The 12886-nt window shown below is 35.9% G+C and overlaps 1 protein-coding gene and 1 pseudogene across 7 annotated transcripts in view; one reads left to right on the forward strand and one right to left on the reverse strand.

Annotated features, from left to right (window-relative positions):
* Positions 1–12886, reverse strand: part of ATG4C (autophagy related 4C cysteine peptidase) — a 110461-nt gene that overhangs the window by 67501 nt on the left and 30074 nt on the right. For all 7 annotated transcript variants that reach the window (XM_087417047.1, XM_087417016.1, XM_014788243.2 and 4 more), the window contains exon 3: positions 12779–12862. In XM_087417047.1, the coding sequence (XP_087273173.1) occupies positions 12779–12862 (84 nt within the window). The remainder of the gene's footprint in view (positions 1–12778; positions 12863–12886) is intronic.
* On the forward strand, positions 4640–5052 carry LOC101406306 (thymosin beta-10 pseudogene; annotated as a pseudogene).

The following is a 12886-nucleotide window of genomic DNA, read 5'->3' on the forward strand; positions in this document are numbered from 1 at the left end:
CAGAAAATTATACACAGCTCAGGAGATAATTAAGGAACCAGAAGTAAGAACTAAAGAAATTACTCAGAACATAGCACAGAGAGACCAAGTAATAGCAAATATGAGAAACCAAAGAATTTCAGAGACAAGAAGAAAAATCTAACAGAAAGATTTATCAGAGATGCAGAAGCAGAGAATAGGGAGAATGGGGAACAGCTGTAATTAAAAGTGGCAAAATTTTTCAGATTTTAAGAAAGATAAGAATTTCAAGTAGAATAAAATGAAATCCATACCAAAAACAAAGCGTTGTTCTTAAAAACAACCATAGGGAAAAGCAAAGAAATGACAGCTTCAAAATACTAGAAAGGGGCCGGCCCCGTGGCTTAGCGGTTAAGTGTGCGCGCTCCGCTGCTGGCGGCCCGGGGTTCGGATCCCGGGTGCGCACCGACGCACCGCTTCTCCGGCCATGCTGAGGCCGCGTCCCACATACAGCAACTAGAAGGATGTGCACCTATGACATACAACTATCTACTGGGGCTTTGGGGGGAAAATAAATAAATAAATAAAATCTTTAAAAAAAAAAAAAAAATACTAGAAAGACATCTTCTTGTCCTAAAGTAAGCAAAGATTTATTAAAGAGAACACAAAATCACTAACCATAAGGAGGTAAAAAAGTTAACCAGACTATACTAAAATTAAAAACTATGTTCTTCAAAAGAACATTGAGTGAAAAAGTAACTAAAAGAGTAGGAGAAGACATTTCCTATAGGTATATCCAAAAAAGGATTAATATCTAGAACATATTAAAAAAACCTAGGAGTTAGGAAGAAAAAGACATAATCTAACAGAAGACATATCCAAACAGAAAAATATTTATGAAAATATGCTCAATTTCATTAATTATCAAAGAAATGCAAATTAAAATCAAAACGTGGCTCTTATAAAAAGGGAAAAATACCAAGTACTGGTGAGGTGAGAGCAAGGAGAATCCTCATACACATCTAGGAGGAATACAAATTGGCACAACTATTTTGTAAAACTATTTGGTAGTATATACCAAGGCTGAACATAGGAATACCCTAAGACCCAGCAATTACATTCCCAGGCACACATACTAAATGAAAATCCATATACATGTTCATTCACCAAAGCACATGTACTAGAAAATTCACAGCAGGGCTCTTAACAATTGCCAAATGCCCACCAAGGGTAAAATGGATAAATAAAGCGTGGCATATTCACACAATACAAAACTTGCAGGAAAACAAAAATATCCAATGTCTGGCAATCAATCAAGGATTACTAAGCACACAAAGAGGCAGTAAAAACCGAACCAGAACTAACACAAATGCTAGAATTAGCAAACAAGGACATTAAAACAGTTATTACAACAATATTACATATGTTCAAAAAGAAAAGTAGAGACAAGGAAGATTAAACAAAAAAAAGGAACTTCTAGATATATAAACTACAATGTCTCAGATGAAAATATACTGAATGGGATTTATGGCAGATTAGACATTGTGAGGAAAAGATTGAAAGATTAGTGAACTTAAGGACACAGCAATAGGAACTACCCAAAATAAAACACAGAGAGGAAAAAGAATTTTTAAAAAGTAAAAGAGCATCAGTGAGCTGTGGCACAATTTCATCCATGCTAATATATGTGTAATTGGAGACCCAGGAGGAAAGGGAAGAGAGGAGAAGACAGAAAAAATATTTTAAGACAATATGGCTGAAAAAAATTCAAATTTGTTGAAAACTATGAACCAACAGGTCCAAAAAGCTCAACAAAACTCAAGCACAAGAAATATGAAGAAAACTACGTCCATGCACATCATAATCAAATTGTTCCAAAATAGTGATAAAGAAAAAAATCTTAAAAGCAGTCAAGAAAAAAAAGACACATTATGCACAAAAAAAGATAACGATGACATCAGATTTCTCATTGAAAACAAAACAAGCAAGAAGATAGTGAGGCAACAGCTTTAAAGCTACCAAAAGAATAACATCATCAACCCAGAATTCTATGTCCAGCAAAAATATCTTTCAAAAATGAAAGCAAAATAAAGACTTTTTCAGAGACACCAAAGGTGGAAGAGTACATCACCAGCACACTTCCTTCAGGCAGAAGGAAAATAACACCAGATGAACATATGGATTCACACAAAGTAATGAAGAACACCATAAATAATAACTACATGAGCAAATACATAACTTTTTTCTTATTACTAAAATATTTTTAAAGGATATTTGACTGTTTACAAAAATAATAGCAATGTATTGTAGGGTGAATAACATATGAATAAGTAAACATATGACACCAATCATAGCATAAAGAGCAGGTGGAGGGAAGTGAAGTAAATTACTGTAAGGGTCTTATATTATATGTGAATTGGTATAATATCACTTGAAGGTAGACTGTGATAAGTTAAAGATATATACTAAAACCTAAAAGTAACCATTAAAATAACACAATAAAAAGTTATTGCTAATAAGCCAACAAAGAGAAAAAATGGAATCAAAAAAATACTCAATCTGAAAGAAAGCAGAAAAAGAGAGAAAAGGAACCAAGAGTAGATGTAACAAATAGAAAGCAAAGAGTGAGACGACAGACTTAAACCCAACCATATCAATAATCATACTAAACATGAAGGGTCTAAACAACTTAATTAAAAGGCAGAGAGTGTTAGACTGGATAAAACAGTAAGACTCAACCATCTACTTCTTACAAGAAACACATTTCAAATATAAAGACACAAACAGATTAAGTGTAAAAGAATGGAAAAAGATATACCCATGTAACCCTAAGCAAAAGAAAGCTGAAGTGGCTATTTAATATCAGACAAAGTAGATTTCAGACCAAAGAATATCACCAGGAATCAAGAAGGTTTTTACAATTACAAAGGGGTCAATTAATTGACAAACTATAACAATTCTAAATGTTTATATACCCAATAACAAAGCTTCAAAATTGATGAAGCAAAAACTGATAGAACTGCAAGGAGAAATAGACAAATCCATAATTACAGTCAGAGACTCTTCAATCTCTCTCTCACAATAATTGGTAGAACAAGTAGAACAGAGCAAGGATAGAGAAAACTTGAACGTAATATCAACCAACTTGACCTACCATCCTTATAAAATGCTCAACAATAGTAGAATACATATTCTTTTCAAGTACAGAGAATATTTAGCAAATTATACCACATTTAGACCATAAAGCAAGTCTCAATACCTTGAAAGAGAGGAGAGTCATAAAAGTATTTTTTCTCTGACCACAATGGAATTAAATTAAAAATCAATAATAGAACAAGATCTAGAACATGTCCAAATTTTTGGAAATTAAGTAATATACCTCTGAATAACTCATTTCTTCCTGCATGCTATTTTTTAGTAAAGGGCAAAAGCCATGTTTCAAAAATTTCCAAATTCTGGAATCCTATTTCCACATTTGGGCATAATCCTGGCAAGACCTGGAGCCACAGAGATCCCTGAAAACAGGAGAGACAGCACAAAAACAAGAGTCCACACGGTACGACCCCTTGATACGGTACTTCCACACCCTTCCTTATGTCCTACAAGGAGACTCCTAGGCAAAGCTCCATCCCTGGGCTGGTTTCAGTTCAGAAAAAGCTTTTATTATTTTCTAACCTCTGTGCTACCCTCTCTACTTCTTAAAAAGTTTTTTTTTTCCTTTTTTCCACATACTATTTTTGTCCCCAGGCTATACTGATTATCTATAGATGCTCCTTACCCCCAAAATTAGGAAGGAGAGGGCCTTATCTCTGTTCAATTTATGTTAAATCATTTTGGTCCCTAAGATAGAACTGGTATACTAGAGGGAACCTCAAACCACGCTTTTCCTTCATGGCCTCTAGGCCCATCATGTCCTGAATCATCTAAGAGAAAACCTAGAAAAATCCTAGCCAAAGGCAGGCATGGTATATGTAGAAAGATGAGGCTTACTTAAAATAAGATAAAATCCTTAATTGCTTCTCTCACAGATACCCCGTAAAAAAAATTTTAATTTTGGTATTTGATCAAGACAATACTAACTGGGAGGACCATATGGATTTATATACTATAAACCTTGACATAAATGCACAGTACGATATCTTACATTGGGAAGGAAAAATTGCATAATATAAGAAAAAGAGTTTGAAACTCAGGAAAGGTAGCAAGATAAATTTAAAAGCTTGAAAATTCAGGACAGACTTAGCATAGTTAAAATAATCTAATTTTTTAAACATGTCCTAATATTACTAGAAAATAAATAATAACAGGCAGATTATCAAGTTTAAGAATCTTAGGCCCCGGGGCCGGCTCCGTGGCTTAGCGGTTAGGTGCGTGCGCTCTGATGCTGGCGGCCCGGGTTCGGATCCCGGGCACGCCCCAAGGCACCACTTCTCCGTCCAACGTGAGGCCGAGACCCACGTACAGCAACTAGAAGGATGTGAACCTATGACATACAACTATCTACTGGGGCTTTGGGGGGAAAAAAAATGAATAAATAAAATCTTTAAAAAAAAAAAAAATAAAAAAAAAAAATAATAAAAAAAAGAATCTTAGGCCCCGGCTGGAGTGCCACGTCGAGAGGCGTCGGTGGAGGGGGGCGCTGGCCCCCGCCCCAGGCCAACCGCCTTGGTTTGCCCACCAGGATTGTTTCAAGAAAATGGCAGACAAGCCGGACACGGGGGAAATTGCCAGCTTCGATAAGGCCAAGCTGAAGAAAACGGAGACACAGGAGAAGAATACCCTGCCGACCAAAGAGACCATTGAGCAGGAGAAGCGGAATGAAATTTCCTAAGAACCTGGAGGATTCCCCAACCCCGTCATTTTCAAGACCCTGGTCGTGATGTGGAGGGAGAGCCACCTGCAAGATGGACACGAGCGACAAGCTGCACTGTAAACCCGGGCCCACCGTGCCGATGCCACCGGCCTGTGGGTCTCTAGGGACCCCCCAATCGGACTGCCAAATTCTCCGGTTTGCCCTGGGATATTATAGAAAATTATTTGTATGATTAATGAAAATAAAACACACCTCGTGGCAAAAAAAAAAAAAAAAAAAAATCTTATACTTACTTAGCATTATGAATTAATTCATTGTAGATGACTCAGAGGGTGGTAAAACCATTGTGGTTGAAAGCCACCACTTTCTAAGCACTTAGATCTGTGAGATATCAGAATGCCAGTGCCTTCAAACCAAAAGGGAATTGAAACAATTGAACAAAGCTATCCATCAGATAAATGCCACAAAGAACGAGAGATGAGTGAGTCCTAGCTAAAGTAACTTGACTAAAATCCTTAGCAGAACAAAGGAACTATTAGAAAGTTTCTATTTAATAGAAAAAGGGATAAAGAATCAAGAATTTAAGTAGGAATACAATCTAGTTAGAACTAAATTGAAAATATCAACATAAACTCATGCCTTTATAAGAAAAAAAAACTGAAAAAATACATATCTATCTGTTCTGGCTCTGTCCACTGAAATGGCTTCAAGGCAATGTCATTCCCACGATGAACCCTTGTGCATAGATTATAGTCTCTAACACCATTTTTCTGCAAAAGAAACAAGGCTTCATTGGGAAATGGCTGATTTCAAATCTGAGGCTGAAAAGTACAAAGTGGGCCTGGCACACCTAGTTATGGAAGAAAGTAGGAAGTTTCCAAAAATCAATCAGGCTTTACGGAAAGATACAGAAGCCAATCTAAAAGGACCTTTCACTGGCCAAGTCAAAGACAATTTGAGTATCAAAGGAGATTACTGATGAAGATCGACCAACATACAGTAAATCTAAAAAGCCGTGAGTCCATAATGATACACAAAAAGAGAAAAGGTTAGCATTAAAATCTCTCAAATGTGGTGAACAGAATATTCTATTTCTGTTGAGAATACAAAGAAAGTCATGACATGACAGGGCAACAACCTCAGGACAGCGTTATGAACCAGAAATTCACCACAGCAATACCATAATTATAGGATTCATAAATCTTTACATATTATGAGTTTGTATACCCACAGAAGAGGAAATAATGAAGGAAATTAGTCCCCATAATCAACAGATCTTTATGTCATATATTTTAAAAGTTTAAAAACTCCACTAACAAAAAAATATCCTTAATACATTACTCCCTCCATGTCCTACTCCCTTCTGCTCTTCTGAACAAATACTCCAATTCCCTCTGACCTTACCTTGCTTACTGTGACTCCTCTTATTTTCAAAATATATATTTGAATCTCTTTTCAAATGCATATTTGATCTTATTTACACTTATTCCTCCTGTTTTCAAAATTATTCTTGACTCTCTTAAATTTGTGTGCTTTTAGTACAAAGGCCTCCCTCCCTGTGAATACCAAAACAACTTCTGGAAAGGAGTAAGAGGGTGGTTTGGGGTTATACTTGTTAGAAAAGAGAATCCATAAAATGGATGATAAGAACAGAAATGTGACATTCTTCTAGGTAATGGTCAATTCCCCTCATCCTGCATGCAGATCTTTATCAAACAGCAAATGTCATATTTCAAAAAATTCTTAGAATATAGTCTTATTTCCACAATAGTAAAAGAACGTACTATATACACTGTTTATAACGGCAAAAAATAAAAGCAAACCAATGTCTATCAATAGTAGAAGGAATAATTTGTGGTAATTCATACAATGGAATACTATGCAGCAGTAAAAATAAACTAGAACTACACATAACAACATGGACAAATCTTAAAAACACAAATTTGAAAGCCATAAGCAAGTCACAGAAGCAAAATATAGTTTGATTCCATTTTCAAAAAGGTCGAAAACAACAAACACTAAATCATCAGGGATATTTTGGGACAGTGGTTTTTTGGCATGAGGAGAGCTACAACTGGGTAGAAGCACATAGAGATTACACATTACTCATAATGTTGTATCTCTCTTTTTGAGTGAGTAATCTCTCTTTTTGAGTAGTTTTACTACTATTCTTTTTTGTTGTTGTTGTTGTTGAGGAAGAGTTGCCCTGAGCTAACATCTGTTGCCAATCTTCCTCTTTTTGTTTGAGTAAGATTAGCCCTGAGCTAACATCTGTGCCAGTCTTCCTCTATCTTGTACGTGGGACGCCACCACAGCATGGCTGACAGGTGGTATAGGTCCGCGCCCGGAATCTGAACCCACAAACCCAGGCCGTCGAAGCTGAGCATGCTCAACTTAGCCACTATGATACAAGGCCAGCCCTTATTACTATTCTTGAAAGTGTATACACAAGATTTTTATCTTCTCTATGTATGAATAATTTATAATTTCAAAATTTTAAAGATTTAAAATATAAAATTATTAAAATAATAAAAATTCAATATTTATAATAAAGAAATAATACAAAGAAGAAAAAGTCCTTCTTCCAGTGGATTCTGTCATATCTCCTATTTTGGTGGTGAGACAGACACTGGCCTCTCTAAGAGGCAGGTGAAGATAAGGCCAATATGTTGAGATTAGCAGAGGGCGAAGACAGACAGAACATGAGTCCTTGATGATGTCACAGAGGCACTAATTAACCAACCTAGAGACATCCCTGCATCAGGACTTCTGCTTGTGTATGACAATAAATCCCCTGATTCTTTAAGCTACTTTGAAATGGACTTTCTGCTTATTTGCATCCACTGGCATCCTTTCTAATTTGGTCTCCCATAGTTTTATAACAGCTTGTACCTCTGCTTCATCACAAATATCATAATGGGATTAATAATTTTTATAATTATTTGTTTAATGTCTCTTATCTGCTGGACTATAAGCTCTTTGAGAGTAAGGCTTGTGTCTGTCATGCTTTCAGCAGCAACCCCAGTGCCTAGCACATAACACGCTCTCAATACATATTTATGGAATGAATGAATAAGCTTACTTATCTAATCCCCTACTACTGAATACTTAAATTGTTGCCAATTTTTTGTTATTTCAACAAAGCTACAATAAACATCCTTGTACACATATTCTCCACACATACAGAGAACTCCTCTAGGGTAAATACTTCAAGGCAAAATTGCTGGGTCCTAAGTTGTGTATATTTTCAATTTTTCTAAGTACTCTCAAATTTCTCATTAAGAGGTTGTACCAATTTACCCTCCCATCAGCAGCGTCTGAGTTCCTATTTCTTCACATCCTTGCTAACATTTGATATCATGAAACCTTTAAATTTTTGTAAATCTAAGAAATAGTATTTCATTTTGATTTGCACTTCCTTTATTACTAGGGTGAGCATTTTCTTATGTTTGGCCATTCAAGTTTCTACTTAAAAAACACCTGTTCATTTTCTTGACTCATTTTTTCTTGGGTTGTTCATGTTTTTCATTAACTTGTAGTTCTTTATTATTTTGGAGACTAATCTTTTGTCTAATATATAAACAGAGAGATGACAGATGGACAGATAGATAGATCTTCATGTAAATACACACACACAGATATATATACCCACACACACACACACACAATGAGATAGTGTGTGCAATTATCTTCTCTCTCTGGCTTGCTTTTAAATTTTTTTTACGGTGTATTTTGTCATGTAGATATCTTTTTCATTTGGTCCATGTTTTCTGGTACAGGCTGTGTTTTTATGTTTTATATAAGAAGCTCTTCTCTACCCCAATATCGTAACCACTAACGCATTAAAACAATACAGTCTGGCTTTGATGCATAACACAGAGCCACCCTCAGTAAACGTACTTAGCTGCTGTTAATTTTATGCTTTTACTTTTCTATCCTTACCCCTCTAGTGAAACTGCTTTAAAAGTTGTCAGCAACTTCTCATTGAAAAATCCTATAGCCTTTACTCAGGCTATTTCCTGCTCAACTTCTCTTGAGCACCAAGCACTTTGTCCAACCTTTTCTTCCTGAAAATCTTTGGTCTCTACAATAATATACTATTGTGGGTTTTGTCCTGTCAAATTGCCTATTCCTTTTCAGTTTCATTCACTGATTTTCTTCATCAGTATATCCTTAAAGATGGACATTCTCCACCTATACTTTCCATCAACGTGACCTTATCCATTGGCCTCAAATGCCACCTCTTTGAAAATAACTAACAAATCAATTCTAAACAGCCTACTTCATTCAGACTGTTCATTTCTGAACAGCCTACTTCAAACACTACATGTCCCCCCCAAAACCCATGCTCCCTGAAGTACACCACATTTGGTTACTGACACTGCCTATCATCGAAGATAGTAGTCTTCACATCTTGTTTATCTCCTCTCTGTCTCTCATGACCCCAAATCCAATCATTTGTCAGATGCTGTTCATTCTACCTTAAAATATCTCAAATCCATCCTCTCCTTTCCACTGCCACTGCCCTATATCAGTCATCGTATCTCACCTGCTGACTTCCAATCATCCTTCCACATTGCTATCAGTTATTTTTCCAAAGCATACATTTAGTTATGATTCTCATGTGCTCCTTCTGGACAAGATCAATTTCCTAACCAGCACGTTCTCAATACAATGTTCACTGAAAATAATTAAATGAAATTTGGCATTTTGTGCTCAAAAATCTAGGATAATAATAATCATTGTAGTCAAGAAGCCAGCTGGGTACCCCACCACCTATCTCTCTGAAAACTTAGAAAACTTGCTTGAACTAAAAATTCTATGACATGAAGAAGTCCAAAGCTAGCCCCAAGATTTCTGCTAATTCTCCACAGCTTAAGTTTTCATGATCCTCCTTGCTTCTAGCTCCTGCAATGATATGAGTTGTCTTTTTCATTCCAGATGCCAAATTATGGTTCCAAGTACCTTATCATAAGCATCTTTGCTGTAGACATCTTTGCCACAAGTATTTTTGCCACAAATATTTTTGCCACATAACTAACTGGCCCTAAGACAATTTTGCTATAAAAGATAAAATTAAAAATAAAATAAAAGAGGAACATTAAAAAGGACATAAAGAAACATGTAGTACATATCTGGACTACAGTTAAATGTTCTATCACATGTCCAGTTCTTATATTTCACCAAATCTAAGCCAGATTCTCTGCCAAATTCTGTCCATATCACGTTTTCCACTATCAAATAGCGAAAAATTTTCACCAACTTCAAGAAACTTATACCTATCCGGAATCATATAACCATTTCTTTTTTCGGGGGGGAGGGTAAGAGGAAGAATTTGATTCTTCTTTTGCCTCCAACTTCTAACATTGCGTGATAAATGTGGCAAAGACAGCATTAGAAATCAAGCTGTTGTATCTAAATTAGCTAAAGAATCAATAATTAATGCTCTCGAAGACTGCTGTGAATGATTAGCTGCCTCTTTTATATTTGCCATAGCTTGGTAAACTTTTGGTTTTGATGGGTGGGAGGGATGACTGTGCTCACCAAAGGATGTGCAAACTATATTATCATTTTCTAGTATAGCATGCAATCTGGCTTTACACTCTCTTATTTCACACTTTCAGTAAGTTTTATCACCATATTTTCTACCAAGTCAACAGAAATAACTGGGTCTATCAACCAGTTATTTCACCTTTTACAGCAAAATTGCCTATGGCCAATTAGCTAAGCGGTGAAGATGTTTGCAGCAAAGATGTCCACAGCAAAGATGCTCACAGTGAAAGTATCAGACATGCAAACCCATCCCGTTTCCTAAACAACTCCTCTTACATCAGTACTTCGTGAGCTTAACTGACTTTACTGAAGATCAGGGGATGTCAACAAGGAAAGCTCTCAACAGATATGCAGCTTCCCACCACCCTTCTGGCTCTCTCTATCCTCTCTCCCTCTCGACCCCCACACCTTTTTCCTTCCCTATATCCCCACTCCTGGTCCAAAATAAAACAGTCTTCTATTTAGCTCATTCATATCTCCTATATCATTTATTTTTCGTCTCTTGAATTAAGGACCCCCAAGAGCCCACTACAAGGATCTGTTCAAAGTATTTCTTCCAAAAACTATACAACGCTATCCTTAAAAGGAATTCTAATAACTTTTTCTCAAATTCCTTATATCACGAATAATATCATTTAGAATGCTTATATGTACCAGGCACATAACTAAACACCTACAAAACACATATCATTAATACTTAGGGAAATTAAATAACTTCCCTAAAATAACAACTAACAAGCACAAAGAGCCAAAATTCAAACCCACATGTGTCTGACCCCAAAGCCCATACTCTTCTCTGCCTATAAACAAATGACCTAACTCAAGCATTCAAGACATCCCTCCATAATTTGATCCTTTTCAGAATTCTCTCCCACCATAGCTACACTGGACATTTCTCTGTTTCCTAAATATACACTTTCGTCATGCCATTCTATCTACCTAAAATGCATTCCCTCTTTATCTATCAACTTCCTACTCATCCTTCAAGAATGTTGTGAGGTCTCAATGAGTTAATACATTTAAATTACTTAAAACACTGCCTGGCATATTATAAATACTCAGTAAATGTTAGCTGTCATTATTACAAGCCATTTACAAGGTTTTAGAAAATTGCTGATAAATAATTTACCAAAATAGGTCAACCAAAAATGAACAAAGCCTGATAATCACATACTCTCATACACATTCTCTTCCTCTCTGTTTCTTACAAACACACACACACACACATACACAAAAGACACACACTCATACACACAAAACCTAGCAAAGATGTATAGTAGAAAGAACGCCACTATTAAAGTGACACATAGTCTTTCTTGGTTTAAATTTCAGCTCTGCCATTTAACATCTGTGTGACTTTGGACAAATTATTAAACTTCTCTAAGCTCCTGCTTTCACACTCATAAGATAGGGATACTTGAATCTACCCTGTAGCCTTGTTGTGAAAATTAAAGACATTTCCCAAAAAGCTTAGCATGATGCCGACAGATAGTAGGCACTCAATAAGCAGCATAAATTATTGAAAGAAAATATATAATAATTATTGAAAGGATGAGCAGATGTGGAAATTTGGAAACATCAAATAAAGTCAATAATTTCAGAAACTGGAACATCCTTAAGAATTGGAAAATTTACCATTTTTAGGTTAACTAACGTGATACTTTTAATTATTATCATATACTTTAAAGCTATCATCAGAGAACTTGATAAAGAATATTAAGATATCGGGCCAGCCCCGGTGGCCTAGTGGTTAAGTTCGGCGCTCTCCGCTTCGGCAGCCCAGGTTCGGTTCCGGGGCACAGACCTACACTGCTCTGTTAGCAGCCATGCAGTGCTGGCAGCCCATGTACTAAAAAATACAGGAAGACTGGCATGGATGTTAGCTCAGGGCAAATCTTCCTCAGGAAAAAAAAAAAAAGAGAGAGAGAATATTAAGATATCAATTCAAATAATATTTACTTAGCATTCACACTATAACTATGAGGATATGATATAACAAAAGATGGCATGATCCTTATCCTCAAGGAGTCAACAAGAAACACAAACCATATGACAGTATATTATGTGTTATATAAAATACAGGGTCTTAAAAGAACTATGCAAAACGTAGGCATAAAAAGTAGAATGGTGGTTGCCAGGGGCTGGGGAAAAGGGAGGAATGGGCAGTTGTTTTTTAATGGGTATAGAGTTTCAGTTCTACAAGATGAATAGTTCTGGAGATGAATGGCGGTAATGGAGCACAACACTATGAATGTATTTAATACCAGGGAACTGTACACTTAAAAAAGTATAAAGATGATAGATTTTACATTATGTATAGTTTACCACAATAAAAAAAACTGAAAGTAAAAAAAATACATCAAAAGTAGATTCATCTGGAAATAAGATAATGAAAATAGTTACACAACGAATTTCTAGGAAGATTTTTAAATAGGTTACAAACTTAGCACGTACCTTCATATTTAAAATGGTAACATTTTCCAAGCAATAATACAGGGGAATTTCTACTAAAATACGTCTTTGTTTTCAACACCCAACCTAAACAAGAAAAGAGAAAAATAG

The sequence above is a fragment of the Ceratotherium simum genome, chromosome 2, assembly GCF_057802395.1.
Source record: "Ceratotherium simum simum isolate JZ-2026a chromosome 2, ASM5780239v1, whole genome shotgun sequence".
NCBI lineage: Eukaryota > Metazoa > Chordata > Mammalia > Perissodactyla > Rhinocerotidae > Ceratotherium > Ceratotherium simum.